This window comes from Pelmatolapia mariae, linkage group LG23 (genome assembly GCF_036321145.2).
Source record: "Pelmatolapia mariae isolate MD_Pm_ZW linkage group LG23, Pm_UMD_F_2, whole genome shotgun sequence".
NCBI lineage: Eukaryota > Metazoa > Chordata > Actinopteri > Cichliformes > Cichlidae > Pelmatolapia > Pelmatolapia mariae.
The window spans coordinates 20054022-20081848 of record NC_086246.1 but is presented as its reverse complement, the minus strand read 5'-3'; the positions used below and the strand labels follow the sequence as shown (position 1 = coordinate 20081848).

The window sequence follows — 27827 nt, the reverse complement described above, 5'->3', positions numbered from 1 at the left end:
CACACAGTCCATGTAGATGTGGGGGGTTTTCTGCTGTATAGCCATATTTCTTATTTCTCTTTCAGTGGTCCAGTGGCTTTCTGTAGAATATATTCATAAATATTTAGATAAACCAGTATCATTTCAGACTGTGGCTTCCTCTGATGCCTGTGTCCTTGGCCTCCACCTGTCTCTGAGTTTCTGGAGAAGTTTTAACGCAGGTTCTGTGTATTGCCTGTTGGCCAAGCCCAGCACAATCGGCACTACAGCCATGCTTCCGATACCAGTGCAGGACAGCACAATGTGAGTGGTAGAACTCCGCTTGGAGTCACTGACCACCAGTGCTATGGAGACATGCATGTAAATGAGGTAGGGAACCCAGCAGGCGAGAAAAGTCAGCGACACTGCTACCACGCAGCGCGTGTACCGCAGGTTCAACTTTTGCTCCTGGTCAGAGGCCTGACTTCCTCGCTCCACCGAACGATGGAGGCGGCATATGTCCTTCAGCTGGCCTCGGGTGATCCACAAAACATGGCCGGTCATGGCGGCGATGGCCAGAATAGCAGGTAAAACAAGTCCATACACCTCCAGGAAGATAAATGCATTGGGGAACACCCTCCTGTACGAGCAACAGCTGGTTGTATTTGCTAAGCAGTTTGAAAATGCCGTTAAATTTTGGGTACTTTCACAGCAACTGTTAAAATCTGACCCTGTCCAGTTATTCCAGCCAAAGGCAGGTAGAGATGCATACAAAAGTGCCGGAGTCCACACCACAAGCAGCGTTAAGGGAAAACTGCGATGCATCCACAGGTTACTGTAATGCAGGGGGTCAATAATGCATATGTAGCGCTCATAGTGAACCATTACCAGGTTGAAGAGGAACGCCAAGAAGAGGAAATTTGGGAACACGTGAGCCACCAGACAGGAGCTAAAACTTAAATGCCTGTTTAGACCCATCAGCGGGATGAACGGCAGCGCCACGCCCGTACACAAGTCGGCTACTAACAGGCTGAGGAAGAAGTAGTTGGGCGTGTTGTGGAGTTGGCGGTTCCAGGAGATGCCCAAGATGATGATGAGGTTGGCTAGAATGATGGAGGTCGACAGGGGAATGGTGATGATGTAGATGAGTTGCTCTTCAGAGAGCAGAACATAGGAGTCGTCAAAGTCCATCGTTAGTCTCTATAAACAGATATCTGCATATGAATATGCAGACTCTGTCAGCAGGGGAAAAGATTTCCGGTATAAGCTGCTTGTAGTTTGAATACCACTGACCAGTCTTGTGTAAGCAGGACTGGAGTGCTTTCAATTAAACAGTCCACTAGGAGACCAATGTCAAAACCACCTATTATCATATATCAGCAAGTTAGCATTTTAAGCTTAATTCACGCTGAGAGTTTGCCCCATGTTTAGTCAAACTAGCTAACGGTTCCCAGATTGACCCATTGTAGGTGACTTCCTTCAACTTCCTCTCATCTGCAGCCACCCTGTCAAGGTATCCTATAAGGAATGAGAAACAATGATAGTATAAGCAGAGGAGACCACAAAAACTGAAAAAAGAAAAAAAAAAGGTTAGAAGTGAGAGTTACATGTCTGATGTCAGTTAAGAGCATCTGCTAACCTATCTGGAGTACATGCGGTTTGTTATTTGTGGAGAAGCATAAGGAGGCTTGAAAGGGAAAGAAATGCAGGTGAATAAAGATCAATTATTAACAATTTGGTTCCTTTTCTGGTTTCAGAACAGGAAGAGAATGATGCCTGAACACTGAGTAGATAAGGATTAACTGTAAAAAAGTGTAAGACCTACTAGAAACAACATAAAATAAGTTCAAAAGCAAAACTAACCAGAATTTAACCTAACTATGATAACAATAAACAACAACCATGCCTTGTTAGTCTTGCACAACAATGGATTGTAAGAAAAATGATTTAAAAGTTTCTCATTTGTTTTTCAGTGACACATATTTTAGTGCCTTAAAGCAAGACTATGTGTCTTAAACTTGTGAAGTAAGACCTAAAAGTTATTTCAAGCTTTTAACTGTCATTTGAGCCTACGTGGTCACCACAAACCTCCAGAGGCAACTCAGGCCTACTGCAGATAATGAGGTAAAATTTAAATTGATTTATTCCCTCTATGGAGGGCCGATGAGGAATTTGGTCTGAAGGACCAAGGAAAAGTCGGAACGCCTCCAAAACCTAAACAGAGGCAATGAAAATCTGAGCACATTTCAATCAGATGAAGTTGACAAGAAAGTGAAAAAGTGGAAAAGGAAATTAGCGTGAGTACACGCTGTGCTACATTCAGCGCGCTTGCTATTTATATTCAGATCTAGAGATCGCATTTTTCTCTTGTATGAGTGAGCAGCTGAGTTAGACGGCAGTCCGACAAAGTGGTTTACATTAAAAAAAAACTCACACAAAGCAAGTTAAATGAGCAAGAAAAACGCCGACAGCTGTAGCCTGCAATGCTGGATACGAGGCACATGTCATTTAATAATTCATCAGCTGGGACTCTGCAGTTACAACTGCTTTTGTGTGTATTATAATTCACAGAGTGATGCATATCCTGTCACAGTTAGTTTATAGTCAGGGGAAAATGTGCAGATTCTCACAGTGACCTACAATAAACCACACCTATGTACTGCACGCATGTTTTATATCACCTGGTTTAAATCCTTTGAAAATAAAAGTTTTATAGCCGTTCAAAACAGGGGTATTTTCTATAACCATCCAACAGTTTTTACACAGTAATGCACTTTATGTATGACACGTGAATGTTTCCAGCATTCATATACATGTAAAAAAACTCGATGATGGGACTTTAATGGTATCAAAGTCCTGTTACAGTCTTAGCAAACAGTGTCTTTAAAAGGTCTTAAAAGGCGAATACACAAAAACACATTGATTTTTTTTAACAACACCGCCTTAATGTGTTATAATGCTTTCTGAGAAGCTTTGAGGGCTTCTTGAAATTATTTTTCAAGTCATTTTCCAGAGCTTTCCACTATTAAAAAGCGCTCAGGAGCAAAGCCAGTCATACACAAAATAAAATTGTGTTGTTTTAAACTGTAGATTTTTAATGGAGAAAAATATTAGATCACATCAGATCAGCATTATCACCAGATAACATGTCAGTACGCCACATAAAATATGTGAAACAAAAAAAACAAAAGCATCAATAAAGCCTTTACCTTTTTGTGATGAATAGTCCAGTCATGTATCGTTTGTGAGGAGAATTTAAAATTAAAGTTTAATGCAGTCCACTCTCTTCTTCTGGTAACTTATTATTTATCCTTCATATCATACCCAGCAGCTATAAACACTAACGAGATGCACCATAAACTACTACTTCTTTACCCTTTAAGATCTCTTCAGTGAACCTGACCCCAGCAGCCTTTGCAAAACCTAACCACAAACTAAAAAAGAGGCAGAGTGAGCAGCCAAGTGTGTGGCTTCCTCTCTGATACTTTAAAGGGGAAGTGCACTCTAAAAGGAGGAGGCGGCAGTTATGCTAAAAGTGTCTTTTCCTGAGGAGGAGCTGCTGAGGATGAGGCCCCAGAGCCCACTAACCGTTGACCAACTAATTCAATTTGTTGTTGGCCCTTACATTAATCAACCCAGTTATTTTGCTCCACTGTACATGAATGAAAGAGGATAACACTGTTATCACTGCAACCTTAAAACGATAAGAACATTCCAGGTTACTATCAGCCGGCATGGCATGTGAACCACCTCCATTTTTCCATTTTAGCTAAAGCAAATAAGGAAATTAAATCAGTTTCTTTTATATATCAATTTATAACTTTATACATATCACTTATTATTTTTTGACATACACCTGGATTATCTCTTCGTGCTTTGTGATACTTTTTAGTTAAATAACCTGCAGTCAGCAGAATAACAAAACCTGTTTTTTAATATTATTATTATTTAATATTTATGTGCTTTAAAAAGACGCTCTATCTATATGATTGAGATCTGGTAATTGTGGAGGTCATTTGATTATACTGAAATCTTTTTCATGTTGAAGAAACCAGTTTGGGATCATTTGAGCTTTGAGACACGGCACGTTATCCAGTGGAAGTCATTAAGACTGTGGTCATAAAGGGATGGACGTGGTCACCAATATTACTCAGGTAGGCTGTGGCACAGTTGATACCAATGGGTCCAAAGCATGCAGGGAATATATCACTACACCATTACATCTCCAGTTATCTGGATGGAGTCATACTTAGAAGTTGTTTTTACCAAATCTGAATGTCACAGCAAAACCTCATCAGGCCATGGATAGTTTTTTTGGTCCTCTATCGACCAATTTTGATGACCCTGCGTATAATTGTATCATCAGATTGTTGCATTTACCTGACAGGAGTTGTAAGTGGTATGGTCCACTCTTTTGCTGTTGTAGCCCATCTGTTTCAAGGAATGAAATGTGGTCCATTCAAAGATGCTCTTCTACAAATGTTGGTTGTAGCAAGTGGTTAGAGTTACCTTCCTTTCAGCTCAAAGCAGTCACACCATTATCCTTTGACTTCAGCAGCACATTTTCACCATGAGAACTGTCGCTCATTTTATAGTTTCTCTTTTTCAGGACATTTTGTTGCTAGAGATGATTGTGTGTTAAAATCCCAGTATATCAGCAGTTTGTAAAATATTCAGAACAGCCCATGTGGCACCAACAACCCATGTCACATTTAAGTCATGTAAATCACCTTTCTTCCTGACACTAAGTTTGAACTTTTGCAGGTGGTCTTGATTATGTCTACATGTTTAAATGTATCGATTTGCTGCCATGTGATTGGCTAATTAAGGATTTGCATTAAAGAGCAACAGAACTAATGTAACAACAAAGTGGCCAGTGGTGCAAATCATATTCACTTTGTAAATAAAAAGTTTCCAACAACAAGATGTAGTTTTAGCCAATCCTAACAGCCAGATGCACTGACCAACAGGAGAATAGTGTTAACTTTATTGGCACGAAATAGCTATATTCCTATTGTTTTCAGTATAACGAACCATACATTGAAGTTATTTTTATTTGATATATGTTTTTTTAATTGCTGCTCAAAAAAAAGAGACAAGTGTTCTTTTTTAAAGCAACATAAACAGATCATTTTGTCACGTTTCTGTCATTGTACCTAGCAATGCCATCAGTACTTGTAAGTAGGTCAAAACAAATGGTAAGATAAGATGATGTGACCTATATGTACAATAGCGTATACAGCAGAGTTCATAACAGCTGTCAAACATGTATAATATTTAAACACAGTGGTGGATGGAAGGCCAGAAGTGACCTGCTTTATTAGCCAAACACAGAGTCCTCCTTCCCTTCTACTTTTGTGCAGACCTAGGGTTGTACTGATGGACGAGCTCCAATCAGATAATGGGTTTTAAACACAAACGTTCCTGAGGCCCGGGACATCTGGAGAGACACTACACAGAGAGGACAAGAAAGCACAACATCTTCACATAACAAATGAGAAGATGGTGCATCCTGGCTTTCTCGGAAAACCAGATCCTACTCAACATTAAATCAATGATCTACTGGTTTATTATTATATACAATGGAAAAAAGTAATGTGGTTGGGATAATAGTGCCCAGCTGGCAAAGGAGATCAATGCTGGCTTCTGTAGAACTTTTCTGTTTGTTTTGTCACTTTTCTTTTTTTTACATCTTCCACTTTCTGTCATTTTTTTCACCTAACATTTATTTTGAATTATTTTAACAACATACAAAAAAGGCCTATTATTGACATCACTTTAAAAGCTCTGTTTCTTATGAAGTCAGTTTTTTGTAAAAGAGTTCTATTACAAACCCAAAATACAATTACCATACATTTTTGGATTACCATAAATGATATTACATAAATATGTCTAATTCTCTGAACCACACAAACAAACAAACAAAATGATAAATCGTGATATAATAACAATGTGCAGCGACACTTTAGCTAGCTGAGTGATGGTTAGGCTAAACCAGTCAATACTTTCATGTTTAAAATACTTTTAACTCAATTTTAATTCTTCACTATAGAAACTCACTTTGTTATACCACATGAAACACCTACATTTTAAATGATACTGTTAAAATAAAAGTAACAAAGCTAACTACTCTACCTTAGCTAAAAGCTAGCCTTGCTTGGTAAGTATGTGAACTGTCATAGAATACCAAGAATTTGCATATTTTAATATGCATAATTTATCAATGAACTATTCATATATAATTTACATAAATACTTTAGAAATCTGTTAAAAACTTAAAATTAAAACATACATCATTACTTATAAGGCAAATAACAACGTGAATATAAATTTTAATACCCAAATTTGAGCCAGCAGGTTTAATCATGCATAACGTTCAACAACTAAAATTATTCTTCCTGTTCACCAATCTAATAAATAACTGTAATTTGGCATCTTGATCAAAGACAATAATTTTCTTTATAATTTTTTCTTCTTTTTTATAAAACGGTAAATTTGAAAATTCATGGATAGCAACAATAATTATATCTTGTAACATTTAAATTAAAATGCTTGCATATACTGGTGAATTACAAAAAGATAAAATGATTTTGTTCATTACCAATATTGTTAATTTAGGGGAGCTGTAACAAAAACCTACATTGGGTGGAGCTCTAATAACTTTTTTTTAAATGCTACATGTAGATCTAAAAAAAATTATGCAGCTTGTAAATTTCTTTCACATCCCTTACTCTTAAAATTGAGTACTACAAAGTTTTGCATGCCAACTTTTAACCTTTCTTAGTAAAAGGAAGAAAAATGCATTGAGGTTATGTAGCTCATATATATACTGATTCCTGAAGTTTCTTCTTGCCCTGATGGTTTCTGTGGTTACTGCTTTCTGCCTTTGTGAGGTGGTATTGTTAATGGATTTGTCACTTGCCTCCTGTTCCTCCACTTATGTTTACCTTGGCATTAGCACCTGCCTTTCTCTGCTCGGCCAATTTGTTCAGCATCTGTTGTCAGCACAGCACTTCTCATAGAATACCACCTGCAATTTAATATATCAAACTGTGGCCCCATCAAGGTCTAAAGGTGGAAATCCATCTAGCCTTTGTATTTGGCCTCCTGCACCTGTAAGGCCAAATACACTGTTGTGACAAATGATCTGCTAGTCAGTTTGTACTGCATACTTTATAACCTGAATATAAAAGAGAATGAAAGCACTTTTCCATTGGTTTAAATCCCAATATCATATCTGCCAAAACAAAGTACCACAATGCACAAACGTGTTCATGCGTGCAACTGTTTGACTGCCTGTCAGGGTGAGTTATTCATGTATAACCACAGATACAGACAATACTGCAGGACTGTGGTACAAGGAAGAACCACTTGTGCGCAGGATACTGGCTGACGCTTGTTTTCGTCATCCTAAAGAAAGGCTGAGAGAGGAGAGGAGGAGCAGAGGGCAGAAACAACAGAACAACTGAATTTAAAGAACTGGAGAAAACCAGTGTGATTCAGTAAGATGCGGGCTTTATTAACGTCTGGGTAACCAGCCAGTCTTCTCAGTGCTCACTCCTGAATGTTTTTCTCATGAATACGTGATTGCACAGTGAGTCACTCCTGCAATCCTTTAACCCTACTTTCTAGCAGATGCAGCAATGCAGTACAACCTCATGACCTTTGTGTGTAATAGACCTCTGTCTCACACTAATGTAAACACATAAGGTCAAACTGGCCTTTTATTTTAATAAGCAACAGAGAGACTGGTCAGCTGTGTTTCCTGATTGTGAAAAATATGGTTCAGGCTACTAAAGTGCCTGAAAACCAGCCACTTGTTTCACTGTGAAATTTAATTATTACAAGAACTTTCACATAAACTAAACTGAGCTTTTTCTTTTTTTCATGCAACACTGCTAATACTTCTCTTACCACTGGGACCACTTTGGACTTTACATTCGACATCTGTTCAAGTTTTTCCTTCAGTCCCTGGTGTAGTCTTTTTCTTGACCTCATTCTTCCTAATGTTGCTGTCCACTGGGACAACTCTTCTCTTCTGCTCTTTGTCAACCACCATTATGTCTTTATGGTGGCCAGCAGCTGCTTGTCTGTCTTGACTGCAACTTAAAGTCCCAGTGGACCTTAGCCCTGTTGTTGTCATCCAGCTGTGTCTTCCACCAGAAATAGCTGCCAAGATGATCCCATACTGTCTCAATAATGCTGAAATCCAAGCTCTGGGGAGGACCATCCATGACTTACTGTGTTTTTATCTGTTCAGATATTGTTTAATGTATTGGCAGAATGTTTGGGATCGTTGCAGTACCAAAAAAAAAGACATCTTCCAGATGGTATCGTATGATTGATCAATATCTGACATTACTTTTCTTCATAATTCCATCAGGTTTCACAAGATCTCCAACACCACTGGCTGAAATGCAGCCCCAAACCATGACAGAGCCTCCACCGTGTCACTGTTGTCCTGCTCTCCTATGTTCACCATTTGAACCAAAACTGTAAACTTTGGATTCATGACTCCACCACAGATTTCCAGTCTGTTCAGTTTGTGTACATACTTCAGTCTTTTCTTCCTGTTTCCCTTCATTAAGAATGGTTTCTTGACAGCCACCCTTCCACTGAGACCATTTCTGATGAGGCTTCAGTGAACAGTAGATGGATGAGCTGAAGGTCCACATGCATCTTTCAGGTCTTTGCTGGATTCTTTTCCCATTTCTTGAGGTCATGACTTTCAGATACAGCACTGTTCATCTGCTGTAGATTTTTCTGCCTGCTTTTGTCCTCTAATGTCTCCTAAAAAATTTGAGGAGACGTTGCACAGCATGCTGAGATACACCAAGTTTTCAGCTAATAGCTGTTTGGGATTTACATTGTTGGTGTGAAAAAGTACTTTACCTGTCAAACTGTATTATCTACGGGATTTTCACTGACTCAACTGAAGAAACTGGGGGGAAAAAATGGTGTGTTTTTGGAACAGCCTGCTGGCCATCACCAGTAGGTGAAGTGTCTTGCCCAAGGACACAACGACCGAGACTGTCCGAGCCGGGGATCGAACCAGCAACCTTCCGATTACAAGACGAACACCCAACTCTTGAGCCACGATCGCCCTAACATATGGTTAACATTTTTTTTTTTTTTTTTTTGTCTGTCCCATTTGGTTCTTTAGCCGTCAGAATTGTTGTCTGAAGACCAACAAGGATACCAAATGGATTTATTTTGCCAGATGGATCATCATGGCATTGCCGTATTGGTCCATTTGATCAAACTTTGTTGTTATTATTTATTTTATTTTCAGTTGTTACAGATGGGACAGACATGACTGGGGGATAGGAAAGGGAGAAAGAAAGAGAGGAAGGAAAAGAAAAACAGAAGGGAAGAGGGACAGTGAGAAAGGGCACTTACAAAGACAAAGAGAAAAAAAAAAATCTCCTGGATCACCTGTTGAGAGAAAAAGAAGAGAAAACAAGCAAAAAAAACAAACAAACAAAGCAACATACTAAACACAACACCATCACGTTAATCTAGCTAAGTGTGAACAGCAGTAAATACTAAATATTGAATGTTGTTGTGCAGCACACAGGACAGACAGCGTACAATGTGCTTTGAAGTAGCAGCTAAGAAAGGTGTAGTTTATGTCTACGAACAGTGAACACCCGTGTGCACACCTGTGTGGATCAGCGCGCTTGTATACAGAAGGTTTCTCCATGTAACGGTCTGCTAGAGGGTGTGGAGGGCCATAGCCCCGTCCCCCAGGGCATGAAGCAGGCATGGAGGAGATCCAGGCTCCAGACATCCAGAGGCCCCAGAGTGCGAGAGCCCAAGGAGTACCACCGGAGGGGCATCCGTGCCACCCTCCTGGGAAGGGCTGAGGAGATCCCCAGACGAGGGGTCACCCAGTAGCCACGGAGCAGAAGCTAGAGGGGGCTGCACTGGCGTGCCCGCCGGCTCTGCCGGCAGCCAGCTGTGCCAGAGTGAACAGAGTTGCAGGCCCCGAGGCCGGAGGCCCGAGGGCCCCCTTTGCCCCGGAAGAGGCCTGACCGAGCAACAGGCACCAGGCCCCGCCAAGTAGCCACCGGGAGTGAGCTGGTGTATACCTGAGCGCCCAGCCCCGGACACCAAGAACCACCAGTACCGGCAGGGAGTGTGGTGAGGGGAGATAGGCCTCCACACTTTGGAGGGCCTGGGTGTTCCCAGAGAGGTGGAGTCTAAGACCCGACCTGACATACAGACACAGACAAACAGGCACACACAGACACAAACATGCTTTCCCACCCTCATGCACATATATACAAACACTCAGCACTCACCCAACGTAGTAATAGACATACATGGATATGTACACACAATCATACTCCCCAAACATACTCTATGCCCCGGGTCCAGGTACCCTCGCCCCCAGAGGGGGAAAAGGCACCCAGACCCAAGAGATGTGACCCTTTCCCCCAGGGTGGAGGCAAGCAGACCGCCCCAGGCAGCAGCAGGGAGGCCAATCGGACAGCCAACACCTCCTCCCAGCACCCCGCCCCGATGGCTAGTAGAGAACGGGGGTGTGTGAAGACCCCATACCATATGGTTAACATTTAACATTAACCATGTCTATGGTTAAGTTTATTTACAAAATGAATAAGATACATGTAGCTACATTGCAGACAGAAGGATTTAAGGCTCCTAGGTGACATTAAACTACTTTATCCAATCTGTTTTTAAACTTCAAACAACTAAATTAATTATTTTGGCTTTTCAAAGTCAAGTTTTCTGCTTTTATTTTAAATCGGAGTATCTAGGCTGCAGTTTGGGGAAAATCTGCTTTCATTGGGGGCTGTGGCGTGTTCAGACTGACTCACATCCTCCTCTTTCTTAAGCTGATTTCGAGATAAAACAGACGTAAGATGAAACTGAACCAACTAGAGACCACTTGAACTAAAAGAAGTTACAGTAAGTCGCAGGCTTTCCCATTAAAATGACCTCATGCTTCATCATGCAGCTCATCACTGATAAATGTAAGAAACTTGAACTAAGTTTGGAGCAAACACAAGAAACAAGTTCTAAGGGTTACCAAGAAGAAAGTATATTATTTATTTTTTGTATTTACAGTTCAGTTTACATTAAAAAAAATCTGTGTTTGAGAGCTGAGACCACACATCATCCTCTTTTTTTGTATTGTTTGATCTCTAAATTCATTTGGAGGACAGAACATAACAGGGGATGTCAGAGGCAGGACACTATGATGCATCAACGCTTTGACTTTCTTATCAATGACAAGTGTTCTGGGACAAAAATAGTGTAGAACAGTTTGTTTTAAAGAATCTCAGAGTTACTTGAAGAGGCTTAAACATCTGCCCATGAAACAAACATCAAGTGCTATGAGGACAAAAGAACAAAAAAACCAAAAAAAGGTAACAATAATCTTTTGGTTGCTACAGTCCTACAACAAAAATCAGATTAGAATCATTCAAGAGCACACAAGAGAGCATTTTAACATCCTGAGGAGAAAAGTGAACGGGAACAAAGTCTCATCTCCTAAAATATTCTCTCTTCTCTTTCGTTTGTCTTTTGTCTCGACTTTTATCGATCGGGTCTTTGGAGGCAGAAGACTTTCACCTGGTTGTCTCCTGAAGCAGTTACGGCAAGAGTGGCTTCCCTGTGGAGACACGAGGACAGCCAGGATGTGATTAAGAGACAGTGGAAACAAACACAGTAAATATTTACTTGAACCCTGCTCACAGTTGGCTGAGTTCACATGGATTTTTATTATAAATAGTTCAGTGATTTAACAAGTTGGGCAAACCGAGTTTTGCGTTGCAACGTCAGCCGTTTGTTTATTGAGTTATTCGTCACCACGGGGGGGAATGAAACAATAAGGAGGTTTCCATGGTAATTCATCACAAAATGTGAAACTGACAATGATGGATCTTCACTTTGTTTGTTTTTTCTTTCATTGGTCAAACAAACAAACAAACAAACAAACAAACAAAAAACCCCACAACATACGGAGTCAGACTCAGGCAGATTATCCTCATAACCAGGCTGTATGCAGGAGACTGGTTTTTTTTTTTGTTTGTTTGTTTGGTTTTTTTAATGCCACCAATCAGAGACAGCATTAGTTCAAGCAGCTCAAACTCACACTCGTGTAATCCTGGAGCTGAAGCTGATCTCAGTGCCTTTAACTGGAAAACCTCATACTGGGGGGACTCATGATGTAATTTGATATGCATCTTCAAGTAGCTTTACAAACCACCTCATCTGCTCCTCCTGCTGTGTATGATCTGTCATCAATGACGTCAGCTGTGCGCTGTGGGGTCTTTCTGCTGCTGCTGCTGCTCTTTTCACCTCTGGATTTCCACAGGGAGAACCAGAGTGGAGAAGAGCAGAACAGAGCCGTGTTTTACAGATGATGTGGTGTGCTTTGGATCATGAGCTGTTCCACACCTTCTCCATACTTTTTTTTCTGACATCGTTCTGGTAGAGGTTTTCTTGGTTTTCCCAAACTGTGCTGGCTTTAGATGGGTTTTTTTAGGGAAGTCAAATCTAGGCCTTCTGTTCTTGCATCATGAGCTGCGTGCACCTTGCAGTGAATCCTCTGTATTTACTTTCATGCAGTCTTCTCTCTTTACAGTAGACTTTTACATCGATACGCCTGCCTCCTGGAGAGTGTTGTTCGCTTGGTGGGCTGTTGTGAAGAGGTTTCTTTCCACCATGGAAATGATTCTGTGATCACCCACTACTGTTGGATTCCTTGGACGTCCAGGTCTTTGCTGAGTTGCTGAGTTCAGTGCTTTCTTGCTATTTCAGGATGTAACAAACTGATTTCGGCACTGCTAATGTTGCAGCAATTTCTCAGATGTTTTTTGTTTTGTTTTTGCAGGATGGCTTGTTTTACCTGCATGCAGAGCTCCTTTGATCTCATGTTGTCTGTTTGCAGCAAAATCTTTCAAATGCTCATCTGTGAACTTGTTTAAATTCAGCCAGACAGCAGGGTTTACGAGCATGAACGGTTAAGGTCATACCAAAGCATCTCAGTGTGATTCAAGTCCAGACTTCGACTCGGCCACTCCAAAACCTTCATTCTGGCTTTTTCGTTGAGCCATTCAGATGCAGACTAGCTGCTGTGTTTCACATCATTGTTCTGCTGCATAACGTGAGTGCAACAGTGATCCTTCAGCAAACTTGAGCTTCAGAGCATGACCTAATGGCCGTTCTGTTCATCCTTCAGAGAGCAGAATTCATGGTTCCATCAATTATGGCAAGTCGTCCCGAACCAGTGAAGCAGCCATCTTTATCCAGTTTTCTTCTTATTGTTTAATCGTGAACTGACCTCAGTCGTGACAAGTGAGGCCTGCAGTTCTTTAGATGTTGTTCTGGGCTCTTCTGTGACCTCGTGGATGAGTCATTGATGTGCTCTTAGAGTAGCTTTGGTAGGTCGGCCTTTCCTGGGAAGGTTCACCGCTGTTCCAGGTTTTCTCCATTTGTGGATAATGGTTCTCTCTGTGTTTCAATGGAGCCTCAAAGCCTTAGAAATGTATAACCCTTTCCAGACTGATATAGGTAAATTACTTTGTTTCTCAGCTGTTTCTCTGGATTGTAGCATGATGTGTTGTTGTTGTTTTTTTTGGATATTTTAGCCTACTGCACTTTGTCAGAGTTATCTTTGACGCATAAAAAAATTTTTTAATGATCTGAAACATGTAAGTGTGACAAATATGGAAAAAAAAAAAAAAAGAAAAGAATAAAACTAAATCAGGAAGGGGAAATACTTTCTCACAGCCAGAAATTGTGTTCTGCATTCACAAAATAAGAATAACTAGCTTTTCTGGTGCCTCCCAGTGAAAGACTACTTCTGCACATCCCTAATTTCTAATGCACTTAATTGCCCTTGAGCAGGGCACAGTCCTGGCAGTGTGCTGTGGAATCATACCTGTTCATGGTGAAGTCCAGGATCTCTGCGGTGTGGCCCTTGTACTCAGCCACCATGTTGCCTGAACGAGCGTCCCATAAACGCAGCGCGCCGTCTAAACTGCAGGTGGACACCACAGAAGAAGACTCTTCCCACTGCAGGTGAACGATGCCAGCCTGGAGGAACACAAAGAGCGATGAAAGCCAGCAAAGGCGACACCAACGTCAGTTTTAAAGTAACATAATGAGTAAATGCTTATTACAGACTGGAGGAAAGACAGTTGATGTTTTTAGCTCCTTTTTCGGTAAACTGTCAAAGAATGGCTTCCTGACTGAATGTTCTCTGTCACATTATCTGCACACAAGCAACATCCCTTCAAACAAACCTCCCTAACCCTGGGAGGATTTCTGATATGACTGCAAAGCCTCCCCACAAGACACAGAGCATAAACGAGTATGAACACAGGCGGGACCAGACTAAACGTGCACAAACTGTCCCGCTGTCTGCCGCTTCTCACCTCGTGTCGGCATCTGTGCCTCAGGGCTTGCGTCGAGAGATCATATATGGCCAGAGTCCCATCCAAGTACGCGACAGCGATGAGCGGCAGGCTGGAAAGGGCAACAACAGTGAAACGGTTGAGGAGGAGATGAGGCTCTGATATGTTTCTGTATTACTGTGAGTGTGCAGCCCACTCACATGTTGCAGAATCCCACAGATTCCACAGAGTTCGATTCTTCTTCATCTTTTGAGCCTTTTCCTTTGCCTCCTTCCACAGAGAACGTGCCGACCACCTTCACAAAGACACGTAGGTCAGACACAGGAAGCATCTGCTTCACTACACTTCCTGCCTGCTTGGTATTGGTTGGCTGTGGCACCCACCTTTCCCGTGGTGATGTTGATGAGCTTTGCACAGCCGTCCACTGAACCTGTCAGCATCAGAGAGCCGTCCTTATTGCAAGCCAGGCAGGTTAGCGCCCCCTGGTGTCCATCCTGACCTGTTAGGAGACAAACAGCATAAACTACATGCATCTTAGTAAAAGTCTTGAAGCACCGCTCACTTCTGTATATTCTGCTAGAAGAAAAAGAAAAAAAGAAACAGGTAAAAACAATCTGTTCTGTGTCAACATGATCCCACACTGCGTCAATAATGTTGATGTCCAGGCTCTGGGGAGGCCAATCCATGACTGGTAGTGTTCCACTATGTGTTTTTCTACACAGGTATGGTTTTACTGCACTGCCAGTATGTTTGCGATCACTGCCATGCTGGAAAATGAAGTTCTTGGCAAAAAGAGGCTTTCAAGAAATGCAAATGCAGACCCAAACCATGACACAGCCTCTACCGTGTTTTACAGACGGCTGTAGACACTCACTGTTGTATCTTTCGCCTGATGTCCTTTTGGATGCCTCACTCTATAAGACCTGCCACTTCTCTCACGTTCAGTTTCTTGACTTCCACATGCTGCTTATCTGCTGTAGATGATTTTTTTGGCCTGCCACTTCTCCTATCCTCCACTTGTCAAGTCTTCTTAAATTTATAGGACACACTGCACACCATGCTGAGATGTACCAAACAGTCGCCTAATAGCTCTTTGGGAATCGCCTTGTTGGCGCAAAAACTACTATTTTATGTTTGTCTCCAGCTTTATCATCTTTGGCATTTCTCTTAGAGTAAACCACAGAAATAGAACAACTGATGCATTTCTGTGAAACACTGCTAGCAACAAAGTGACTAAAGATAAGGGACGTGTAGAACTGGTTGACACATGGCTGGTTCATCGCTTGCGTGAGCTTTGTTTTTTTGTGTTTGAATCATTCAGTGATGAGGGGCTTGGAAAAATTCTTCTTGAAATAGTCAGAGACAAGGACTGGACTGAAAATGAGTGAGGAAAAAAAAGGCAATATCCAAAGAAAAACTTTGAAAGAGGAAAACTATTGCTCAAGACAAATGACAAGAAAGTCTGGCTGCTTGAAGGAAAATATAAAGAAATTTCGGGATGGCTCGAGACTTTCACACAGTACTGTTGTTTTAAACCAAGAATTATGATCAACATTTACTACTGCTGCTCATCCTAGTTGTTTACAACTGTTTACACATGTTAAACAACTTTCTCCAAATACAAGCTACAAATTTATTTACAGAAGACCTTAGTTTTGCTGTTTCTTTTTATTGAGCCATAACTCAACAAATCTGTATTACTCTCTGCTACTTTTATTGCTTTTCATCTGTTTATATGTAACTTTAATGTGGGAAAGAGCACCGAGACGCCTTTCATCCAGAATCTAAACTAAACTAAAGGCAGCTGCATCTCCCCCTGGAGTCATAACAGCACCATGACACGACATGCACAATAACACACCTTCTTTCATAAACACACCTCCGTCATCTGGCCATCAATTTCCTATAATCAAGATATAACTTAATATGTTTTCTTATTTATTAAACTCACAAATCACCTTAATAATAAAAAGAAACTATGTGTGAGACCCACCTTTAATGACGTGGATAGCATTTCCCTGCTTCAAGTCCCACACGCGTACTGTTCCATCCTCATAACCCACCACAGCCCGTTTACCTGGAGGAGAAAATATATATATTACATGACTTTTGAGGACTGAGGGGCATTAAAGGTAAAACAGTGCACAAAATGACAGTTTCATCCACATCAACCACATTCATAAAATTATTGCATACAAAATAACAGCAAGAGCTGCTTTCACACAGAATTTTCTAACTCTGGTTAAAAGTGGGCAGGTTTTTGTGGGTACTGTGTGGAGTGACTTTTTGTATCCCATCTCTCACCATCGGGGAGGATTTTGCCGCTGGTGGCCTGACAGGCCGGACTCTGGAAGGTTTTACAGTCTCCTGCGGGGATCTTCCACATCCACACGTTGCCATCATTCGTTCCCGCTAGCAGCACCGGAGCACAGGGATGCCACTCCAACCACTGAGATAGAAAGCAACAGCTATTACACACACGCACACACACACACGCACGCATGCACACACACACACACACTCTTACCTCCAGATCTCCCACTTCAAAGGACCAGATCTCCTCTTTAGTTTCTACTTTCCAGACTTTAATCAAGCCGCTCATGTCTCCGGATGCCACCAGGGAGGAGTCATGGCTGAACATGGCACAAGTCACTGAGTCCTTGTGACCTGTGTAGGCACAGAGGGCAAAGAGCAGCTTTGAGCATAATGAAGATGATGATTTTTTTTTTTCCCTGTTTTGCTTGAGGTCGCCAGAAAAGATACTTGGCCATTTTCCTGCCCATCTGGGACATCACAGTGTGTCCACATCTTTATGTAAACAATCTGAAAATGCTTGTGTGAACACATTTCACACATGGTTGATGTCAACACAGCGCTCACGCTATGCAAATAAATGCACTAGTGCGTTTCTACTTTAGAAGAGCACACAAAGCCACATTGAGCCATTCACACACACACATTCATACAGAGCTTTAGTCTGTGCCTTTGAGGATTTTCTTTCACTCACACTCTGATGTATGCACCAGCAGCAGCTTTGGGTTCAGTATCTTGACCAAGAAAGCTTGGACCAGAACCTGTTCACCCTTCTGAGCCACAGCCAGCCCCAAATTGATACAACCCTTGTTAGTATCTGCTGATGCCTATTTCCCAGAGTAATTGGAAATGCTAATTACCCTGTTTTTTGTTATTTTCTTTTGTTTTTGTTTTATTTGAGAATACCAGGATTGTGTTTAAGTCTGGAAAAGCAGGAAAGGAAGAGTTTTTGTAAAGACACCCATGTTTGCTCCTCACCTGCGTCCACAAATGAAGCCAAATCACACTGTAATTAAACTCAAACATTTTGTGATTTTAACCATGCTGTGCTGGTGCTTATGTTTTAATTGCCATGGTAGAAAGCTTTATGTGATCACCCCCAATCTACCCCCTGTCTAAACAACCGCCTTTGTCTTTAGTTCCAGCTCACTACAGTGATTTCCCTAAATCATCCAACCCTCTGAGCTCTACACTCACCTGTGCACTCCAGCAGAACTTCCCCATCGCTCACCCTCCAAACATAGGCCTTATCATCCTCCCCTCCGCTCACAGCCAAGTTGTTGGTCGCTGGGTCCAAACTCACACAGAACACCGAGCCTGGGCAGAAAAAAAAAGGGTCAGACCTTTTTAAACCTTAAGCAGCCAGGAGTAATCAGAGAGCAGCAGCAGAGACACGAGGGAGGTTTTCACCGGTGTGTTTGGAGAAGGTGAGATCGCTGTCGTCCTGCTCTGCTTCAGCCTCCATCTCGTCCTCAGTCTCCCAGCCGTCATTGTCATCACCTGCGTTTCCAGCGTCATCGAAGTCGACGTCCTCCAAGTCATCAGCCAAATCATCTACGAGAGAAAAAGCACAGCACACGACGGTCACCTGATCTATCTCTGCTATTGTCCCGCCTGTCACGGGAGAGGAGACGGGACAGGTGCTGCCGAGACCCACCTGGGCCAGGCTCCGTGTCGTTCAGGTCGATGACTTCAATAATTTCCTCATCTCCGTGGAGCTCAATGGCACTTTCCTCGGAGTTCTCCATGCTGCTAGCAAAACACCCGCAAAAAAAGCTCGGTTCACGTGACTTTTGAACGGCCTCGCGCTCTGCAGCTCCCAGTAAGCTTCAAAATGACACTCTGACTCTCAAACGTCGGTTTAAGTGACGCGAGGACCTCAGAAAGAAGAAACTACCTGTCAGAAGGAAAACTGACTCCCATGTTTTCTTCACGTTGTCGAGATTAGAGAGACTGGCGCATACTTATGACGTAGACGAGTCGCTCGCATAAAGCGTCGTTCACTATGTAATCCGCAAGATGGCGCCATTGGCAAAATTACACAACGTGGCGGGAAAATATTGGCTGACCGGCAGGATTAGCAAAATTAAAATTAATAATTTAATACAAGTAATTGTATAGTAAAGTCCCCGTGGGGATCTTGTCTGAGAACACTTATTTGTACAGTTATATTAAGTTAAGTTTAGTTTTTACTTAATTTTCTATGGATAAAATGATAAAATAAAATCATTTTAATGGTCATGGGGACACTACACACTGTATTAATAAAGGGTTTTTTTTTTTTGAAAATAAATGATTAAAACGTCTGTAGACCCAAAATTAGGTCAGTTAATTTTATATCTCTACCTAGTTTACTGTTTTAAAATTCTCAGAAAGATTTTATTTAAAATATCTCTAGTGGTAGTCACATCAATGTAGTAGCTGTAATAAAACGCAATCGTTCTTAGGCCTTATAATAATTTGAACCACATTCGAAGGACTAATCATGATTTGTCAGTTTCAAAGAAAAAAATATGACCAATATTTGAAAGTAATACTAACTATGTGAGAAATGTTGTTTTACTATCCAAGTATATTCTAGTCATATTCAAATCAAATCTCTTTTTAAAAATACGTACAAATAGATGGGTAACAAGCACAAGCTAAAGTGTATAAACAAACAGTTAATATGTGCTAATGAAACACAGTAGTTACCTGTTATATGTTTAACTAACTAACATACACTGCATTCAGAGTATTACGTGGTTTATGTTAAAACTAGATAATCCCAAATTTAAAGTCTCTATACAAACAGACCACAAAAAGATATTTGCGTACATAAAACAAATTAATCAGCCTAAATCCTCAGAAATAACTATTTACTGTTTTCTAAATTACGCTTGTCTGTGAATCTGTTTATTCATTTAGTTCTTTTCATTTATTTTATTAGCTGCTCAGTTATGTCCTTATTACTGATATGCCAAATATTACCAGTTTGGCTAAATAGAATTAGAACTTCATGACTCCTTTTGGGGAAAGAAAGTAAAGTGAACTGACTTATAGTAGAAAAAAAATAAAATGAAAGTGATTCAGAGAACTGATTAATTGTACTGACACCATATTAAGTAAAATACAATATTAAAACTGTTATGATGATAAAATAAGCACACTCTGATATCACAATGCAGCAACTTATTACATTTTTTCTCTTTTTTGCTGTTTTACAAATGTCATTTTCCTTGTTACACAGATAATGCTGCTGTCTTATAATTTATAGAGTATCACAAAATAACTTTATCATGATAGCCACTAAATATTGTGATCCTGTTGTAGCACAACTAATTCCCATTCTTAATATTCATCAGAGTCATCAGCGGCACATTTTATATTTTACACATTTTAGAATTTTTCGGTAAGAAACATGAAAGTCAAACATCCTTGTAAGGACAATCTTTGCTGTCCACCTACATGCTCATAAAACATCGCAGTGGCGTATTCCTCATTGTAGCTGTATAATCAGCCCTGACTGATTGTCCTTTCACTTATTTCCCTGCATGATTAAACCTCAGTTTTCCTTCTAGTGAAACGCTTGATGCATGGTCACAAAACTCATGCACCTGTTATTACAGGTTCAGGAGGTGAAGCAAGATTTTGATTTGCCGGAAAATTAATTTGTGATGTTATTGTTATTGTCGTGGTAGTACATTTTACTGTGGTGTTGTTCAGTGAAACTGATGCTGACTGTGAGTTTTAGCCTTCATTTATATGTGTTTCTATGAAATTCTGACAGTTTCCATAAAATAATGTAGACTGTTGGCTAATCATAATTAGGTTTATGTTTTATGAAACACAATGTGACTGTATTAGGCTGGATTATGCTGCACAGTAAGGGACACTGCTTAAGGATATTTCAGTAAGCCTGTAACAGCAGGAGTTTTAAAGCTGAAGATAACATGTTCCCTCTGATCCCTCAGCAGAAACTATGTTCTTGAGCATAGGTATCAAACATAAGGCCCGGGGGCCAGAATCAGTCTGGCAAAGACTCCAGGCTGGCCCAATGGATAGCTTTAGAAAATATGAAGGAGGGTGTAAATTTTGAACTTTTAATAATGGATTGCATTTATATAGCGCTTTTCAAGGCACCCAAAGTGCTTTACAATTCCACTATTCATTCACTCTCACACTGGTGCAGGCAACCCACAGTTGTAGCCACAGCTGCCCTGGGGAAGACACAACAACCAGGACAGAGAGAGCTGGGGGATCGAACCGGCAACCTTCCGGTTACAGATGAGCTTCCCAACCCCCCCCCCACGGTCGCCCACAAAATGTATTTTAAGACATTTTACAGGTAATAAAGACCCCCCACCCCTGATCAGTCATACCGTACCAAAGTAATTAAGTAATAGATTAATCATTTAATTACAGTTAAAGTTTCTGGGGGGGGTTTACAATGTTTCAACAGTAAAGTAACAATAAGAAGAAGAAGAAGAAGAAGAAGAAGAAAAGGACATATTAGGACTATAAATTACTAAAACTTTCTATTTTATAATTACAGGACAGTCTGGGCAGTGAGATATTAGAACTTTTTCTGTAATTTTACACATTTATTTCTTACAATGTATACCCAAAGAGTCATGCTGACAGATTTATTTCATTAACTGAAGCAACATTTCTTTATCGTGTGGAAAAACTGAGACATGCTGTTGAAATTACACTTCCTTTTCCTATATTACGATATCTCTGGCATTTAATGTGTAGTTAAATCTCTTTACACTGACTGAAAGGGCAGTTTCACCACTTCAGCCCACTTGAGATCAAGGTGGGTTATATGTGGCCTACTATGTAAAATGAGATTGGCTTCCCTGCTTTTTCTGCCTTCAAACCTAAAAGAGAGAAGAAGTACAAGGCCCAATTCCCATCAGCTTCACGTACGCTGAGCCTGACCTCTGACCTTTGTGTGTTTTAGGAATGATCGGAAGGTCACTTTTCTATCTGTGATTAAAACAGAAGGCATATTTCAGAATGCAATAACACTACAGGAAAAGCATTCGAAGCAGGTCTGCTCTCCATTTTAAAAGGAGCTCCACTCTCCCTTCCTTAATCCCTCCATCAAACATTCCCTGGCTGGAGATATTTTATGAACACTTAGCACAGTTTGTCTACATCAGGTTTTCGGTTGGAGTTTTATGTCTTTTGCTATATGCTGCTGGCAGGACTCAGTGACTGCATGCCCAAATAAGTTTTACTGGCTGCCCGGGCCCTCCGTGTTCAAGCTTTCTCCTGGAAAAATACAGCCATCTCATGATGTTGTGGCGAGATGTGGAAATATCAGGGTGTACGTTATTTAGACATTTTAAATCTGCAGCAGGCGAGAGATTTATAAACTCTCTGTTGGGTTATGACTAACGCTGGAAGAGGCTTTCTCTCCCTGGAAAGTTCGATGACATTAGTTACAACGCCGGTCGCAGCCCCTTTATTTCTCGAATCCATTTTTGCTGTTTTCTCTTTTCTTTTTTCGGTCTGTCAGGCCAATAAAAAGAACTTCATTCGACTCCTACGTGCATAATTTTTGGTTATGTGCGGCTTCTAACGCTGTCAGATTAAATTGGCAATATGAATCCCATTTTTGGACATTTTTAGTGCAGCTGCTTGACATCTGTTTTTGGAAGGATGATGCAAATGCTCTTCCAAGAGGTGATATTTTCCAGTGTAATCAAATTAACGCATTCTCATACCAAAATATGGCAACTACTGATTTTTTCCCCTTTTAAAAGAGCAGGTAGAAATTCTTTGAGGCTTAGCAGCTTCTCAATCCCATGTGGTCCTTCAATGAAAATACTGACAATACAACTGAATAAAGTCTGGGATGGTGGATATACAGGCTTACTGCTAGACTGTTTATACAGTCTTTGGTCGGGAGCAACAGGAAATAGCACATGACCTCAAAAAAACATGTGATGCAGTCTCAGGATGTCCACTGAAACATCAATCATAAGCTGCAAAGAAACTTTCTGCAGCCTTGCCTGTTCTCACCGCTACTAGGACATGTTTCGAGTTTACAGACAGATTTTCCACAAGCTCCTGTTCGCCGGGGGGCAGGATATTTGGTTGTGGTTTCAAGGTGAAACGTCACCAGCGGTGGAAAGCAACCGGCTACGTGAATTTCTGGACACACAGTTTGCTTCATGCTCCCGCTTCACTACAGTTCAGATGGAAATGTAGTGTTTAGAGATCATTTGCTTTTCAAAAAAGCAAACGTAAGAGCCTACGGAGGCGCCTCGCGGCAGGAAGGTTGTGGGTTTTAATCTCTCTCTTCATGGGCTGGGACCTTTTGCCGTGGAGTTTGCATGTTCTTGCTATGCCCAAGTCAGTTTCCTTTGGGCTCTTTGGTTTCCTCCCGCTGTCCAAAAACCTGCACATTGAGATAATTGTGACTATAAACTGAGAATGGATGTAGGTTCATAAAAACAAAGCCATGTATAAAATATCAAGCATATCACATTAAAAGTAATGTAAAAATCACTTTTGTTCCCCACTCTTTGAACTTCAGCAGATTGTTTTGATCATGTCTATATGCCCAAATGCATGGAGCTGCTGGCATGCGATTGGCTGATTCGATACTACTGTTAATAAACAGTGGAGCAAGTGTAGCTAAATAAGTGGTCAGTGAGCGTATATGGCAGTCCATTTCCACTCCATCCTAACATGCTCACCATGATGAGTTTGCCATTACTGTTAAACATGCCAGCATGAAACAAAACTATACAAGTGGGTATTTTTGCAGGTATTCAGTTAAACAGATCTGGACACATTTAAAGCTGCAGTTTATTTAAAAAAGAAAGTTTTGCTATGTTTTTGTGTGTGTGTGTGTGTGTGTGTGTGTGTGTGTGTGTGTGTGTATGTGTGTGTGTGTGTGTGTGTGTGCGTGCACTTATGGCAATATGGAAGAAGGCCAGTGGTTCTATCATGTTCAAGAGAAGGCAGGCATTTCTACAGCTCATACAGATCATATGTCATGGACTGCTTATGAAAATGATGTGGATCGCTAATGAGCACTGCTGCTCAGTAGGAAAATAAGTAAATTTGACCTCATGTCAGAAGAATTAGTCAAAGGCTCCAATTTAAAACCACCAAAAAGCCAAAAATGATCAGACCAATTACTTTATTGATTCTCACAATATCTCAGATTTATCTTGTGAATTGGGAACTGTGCCAATAAATGGCCTGATTTGTTTTTAAGGTTTGGAAATCACATAGTGGATTTTTTTTCTTGCTAGGAGTGCTCTTCAGTAAGGCTTTTAAGTCTGCTTTTTTCTCTCTTTTTTTTAACACCCAGATGCTCTGGAACATCATGTTGGGTGGGCTCCCCTCTGCCGTCATCAGGACAGCAAAGACCGAGAGCGACCCGTCATAACAACATTTCTCAGTTTATCGCCCCAGCGAGCTGGTTTATGTCTAAAAAGCAGGACAATGTGGGGTGCTATTACTTTATAGGCACACACACATACGGAAACGCACACTCTGCCTGAATGGAGTGAGCGCGTGCAGTACATGCACCTTTTACACACACACACACATATGCACACGCACATAAAAACAGTATCAGTAATAAGGCCTGGGAGCTGTTGCTGTGTGAGAAGTAATTACTCCATGCAGCTCAGCGTGGCTTTGATGGAAACTTTTAGACTAACTGGCTCGACTGTAAGAAGCCTCGGCTCTGCTTCTTTTTAACAAGAACTCTTTATGGCTTCATTTGCTCTCTTTTCTCTCTTAAACGCTCCTGTTTCAAGGAAACCTGGAAGGGCCTGATGCCTTTTTTTTTTTCTACACGCACGCAACCTAACACACAGAGAAAAAGTTGCAAACGCCACAATTCCACCGATACGTTAGAAGTTGTGGCTGCGCAGTCCGATCACATGCTGCCAAATGCGGTGTGAAGATGTTCAGAAGTGCTTTCTCCATGGCTGGCGAGGTTCTTTATGACACTGAGGTCTGCGAGCTTTGTCTGCACGCTGCGACTGACTCATGTGGGACCGTTCTGGGTGAGACGACGGCTTCCCTTCACAAACCACTAACAGCCAGTTGTGTGCGCACTGCAAGTGGTCTGGTCTACAGCCCGTGTGTGATGTGTCTGCTGTGGTAGCACAGCCGAGGTTTGCGCAGGCCCTGCACGCTCACCAGCCTGTTGACTTTCTAGCCTGATTACTACTCCTCTTCCCAGCCTCTGGCCAAAAAACATGGTGTATTTTTGGAACAACATTACTCAGGATCTGTGTTTTTTAGCCAGAACCATGTAAGGTTCTTTGGGACCGATGCTTTTAAACACATCATGCTTCAAAGAAGCACTCATGACCTAAACACTAAAGTGGAAGGAGGTGATGGCTACTCCCCTGGATGCAAAACAGTTAACACAATCAGTGATTTGGCAACCCGAGTGTGTTCGCTGAATTGCAAATGTGCTGCTCTGGGCAATATAAGCCAATCTAATCCCTGCTTTGACATCATTGCCCTGGACGCACTCACTCACACACTTGCTCGTACACGCACTTTTGAGTGTTTTATGCATGTCTGCGTCAGCAAAAGCTTGTACACAAACAATACAGATGCAGATGTCCAAGAGCAATTTGTGCTCCCTGACAACACAAGTATAAACTCTGTGCTTTTGTGCAGAGTATGAGACAATGAGGGCATATTACCTTCCAAATATACCGAGAGCCATGATTCTTCTTATTAACACAGCTTTTATGGCTGTTTATTCATTACATTTGCTCAGCTACCAACAAAATGTGTCATTTTGCTCAAGACAAAAGTAATTCTAACTACTGGATAGACTGTCATGTGGTACAAACGTTTAGTCAGACCAGCCATTAGTGTTATTTTTCACTCTTAACTTGACTTTTTTTTTAAAAAAACTTTTGGTAGTTGCCTTTCTATTTTCTATTTATTTTTTATATCGTAGAGAAAGGTATGGTTTTGCAGTTGGCCCTGAAAGATATTAATTAAACTGGAAAGCCATGTCTAAGTTCTGTAATTAGATGGTAAATGTATCTTATGTCTGCATACATAAAGAGAAAGAAGGTCAACAGCTCCAAAGACCTTACACGAGCATATCAGAGATGCCTTCAAGTCTGACCGCCTTATGTAACTGAAACTCTCTAGCTCATCCACAAATTATCATCTTTTGTTGCTATGGATACGGCTGTCCCTCAGGGGCCTGCTGCAAAAGAGGAACGACCTCGATTAATAAATGCAAGTCGTAGTGGAGCAGCACAAAGCTGGGCCTGAGTTAAAACTAATAAAGAAGGTCTTCTGATGGCAGTGAAAACCTTGACAGTGAGAAAGAGAAGGTCAGCTGGGGCAATAAAGCATCTGCCCCAGCTGAGGTGCCCTTGAGCAAGGCGAGGACTTGCTGGTGGACCCTGACCTCTGATCTCCCTGTAGAGGAGGAGAGTAAATGAAAAATGATAATGAACCAACTCCATTCAACATTAATGATAAAAGCAACAATGCTATGTAATTCTAAATTATTATAAATTATTTGGAGATAAAATAGAAAAATACATAATAATTTAAAGCATGTGACAAATTTTGTGTATGTACGCTAAAATAGTTACGCTAATATTAGATACAAATATTGCATGCTAAATAGCAGGCCAGCTAGAAGAACATAGCTAAAGTAGTTGATTATTTGTAAATTATACACTTAATCAACTGAAATACCTAAAAGGAGTGAAAGATTGAAATTTGTAACGGTTGATTCATCATGTTTGAAAATGTAATAGGTGAATAATTCAGCGAAAAAAATAACAACAAAAGCATTAAATAGTGGGCTAAGGTAAAAGTAGGCTAACTGTTAATGATAGCCAAATAGCCAATATTAAAAGTACTTTAAATTTATAAATGGTGCGAACAGACTGAAAGAGGAAGAAGGAATGTGTTAAATAAAAGTAGCCTTATCTGAAAAGCCTGTTAGTTGGAACGAAACTATAATTGAGCTTAGGTAAAAGTAATAAAAGGCAGAGTAATTTAACACATTTAACATATATTGTGTACCAATCACAACACTGTGGTTATAAAGGTATGACACGGTAGGAACAATACTCAGGTAGGCTGTGACGTTTAAATTATCCTCAATTGATAGTAAGAGACCCAAAGTGTGCCAAGAAAATATTCCCCACACCATTACTCCAGCATCAGCCTGAACTGTTGCATAGATCCATGCTTTCATATTAGTCTATGCCAAATTCTGACCCTACCACCTGTCACAGCAGAAATAAAGAACTTTTTTCAGTCTTTAATTTGTGCAATTTTGGTGAGCCTGTGTGAAGCGTAGCCTCAGTTTCCAGTTCCTAGCTGACAGTAGTGGCACCCTGTGTGGTCTTCTGCTGCAGTAGCCCATGTGTTTTAAGGTTCCAGGCGCTGTGCATTATCTTCTGTGAAGTTCAGCAGTGCCTAAATGCACTGAGTTGCTGCCATGTGATTGGCTGATAAAACATTTGTGCTGACAAGCAGTTGAACAGGCGTACATGGCAATAAGTGGCCGATGAGTGTAGTTCTTCAAGGTAATGGGTAAAAAAGTTTAAAACAGGTGCTTTACTGATGAAGCCTGGAGCTATATAAAACCTGGAGGTAGATAAAATATATGAAGATTTTAACTTGACCCAAATATTGACAGTTCAGTCATGTTGGGAAAATTCAAATCAAAGATGTTAAAACATCTACATACTAGATAAATAATGGCTTATTTGCTTGATATGACTGCTAAAATTATTGCACGTCACATGACAGCCTGGGAGACAAGTTTAGAAAATTTAGAATCAACATTTCTCCTTCAAATATATTGAAAATATTTGTGATGGAGCAATGTTCATGAAAATAAAAAATGAGCTTCTTTCCTTTCCTGAATAACAACTTCCGAATCAAATCTTTCCAAAACGTCTCCGTAGACTTCAGCGAGCCACCGAAGCAGCCTCAGGGTTATTAGAGCAGACTTAAATCATAGCAGAGCTCTGTAGTCTACCCACACTTGGTGAATAATAACGCTGTCTCCGCCGTCAGATGTAGCCTATATAGAGACTGGTTAGCATATTACAGTAATTGAGTCAGCTGAGGCAGGCAGTAGTGTTGCAGGTTTGCCTGTGGGTGGCTGCTGAGATGCACAATCAAATACAGAGTAATGGAAATAAAAGC

General features: G+C 40.9%; 2 protein-coding genes across 2 annotated transcripts; both read right to left on the bottom strand.

The window, feature by feature from the left end:
* Nucleotides 1-123: 123 nt before the first annotated feature.
* LOC134621178 (G-protein coupled bile acid receptor 1-like) lies at nt 124-1149 on the bottom strand. Its single transcript, XM_063467614.1, has 2 exons — nt 689-1149; nt 124-613 (listed from the first exon to the last, which is right to left on the bottom strand). The coding sequence occupies exons 1-2, from the start codon at nt 1147-1149 to the stop codon at nt 124-126; spliced, it is 951 nt and encodes a 316-aa protein (XP_063323684.1).
* A 9861-nt stretch (nt 1150-11010) lies between these two features.
* Nucleotides 11011-18606, bottom strand: aamp (angio-associated, migratory cell protein). The gene is made up of 11 exons (XM_063466332.1): nt 18316-18606; nt 18069-18212; nt 17856-17975; nt 16873-17012; nt 16650-16794; nt 16339-16422; nt 14729-14844; nt 14546-14640; nt 14367-14457; nt 13871-14025; nt 11011-11596 (listed from the first exon to the last, which is right to left on the bottom strand). Exons 1-11 carry the CDS (start codon nt 18404-18406, stop codon nt 11521-11523), a joined length of 1257 nt encoding a protein of 418 aa, XP_063322402.1. The 5' UTR covers nt 18407-18606; the 3' UTR covers nt 11011-11520.
* Nucleotides 18607-27827: the final 9221 nt, after the last annotated feature.

What these genes read in the sequence shown, in the direction of transcription:
- LOC134621178 (XM_063467614.1), bottom strand. Translation starts at nt 1,149, where the DNA reads ATGGACTTTGACGACTCCTATGTTCTGCTCTCTGAAGAGCAACTCATC. An exon ending in GGCTGGAATAACTGGACAGG is followed by an intron (nt 614 to 688) that starts GTCAGATTTTAA and finishes AAATACAACCAG; the next exon opens with CTGTTGCTCGTACAGGAGGG.
- aamp (XM_063466332.1), bottom strand. Translation starts at nt 18,406, where the DNA reads ATGGAGAACTCCGAGGAAAGTGCCATTGAGCTCCACGGAGATGAGGAA. An exon ending in CACCTTCTCCAAACACACCG is followed by an intron (nt 17,976 to 18,068) that starts GTGAAAACCTCC and finishes TTTTCTGCCCAG; the next exon opens with GCTCGGTGTTCTGTGTGAGT. An exon ending in TCAACATCACCACGGGAAAG is followed by an intron (nt 14,641 to 14,728) that starts GTGGGTGCCACA and finishes GTCTTTGTGAAG; the next exon opens with GTGGTCGGCACGTTCTCTGT.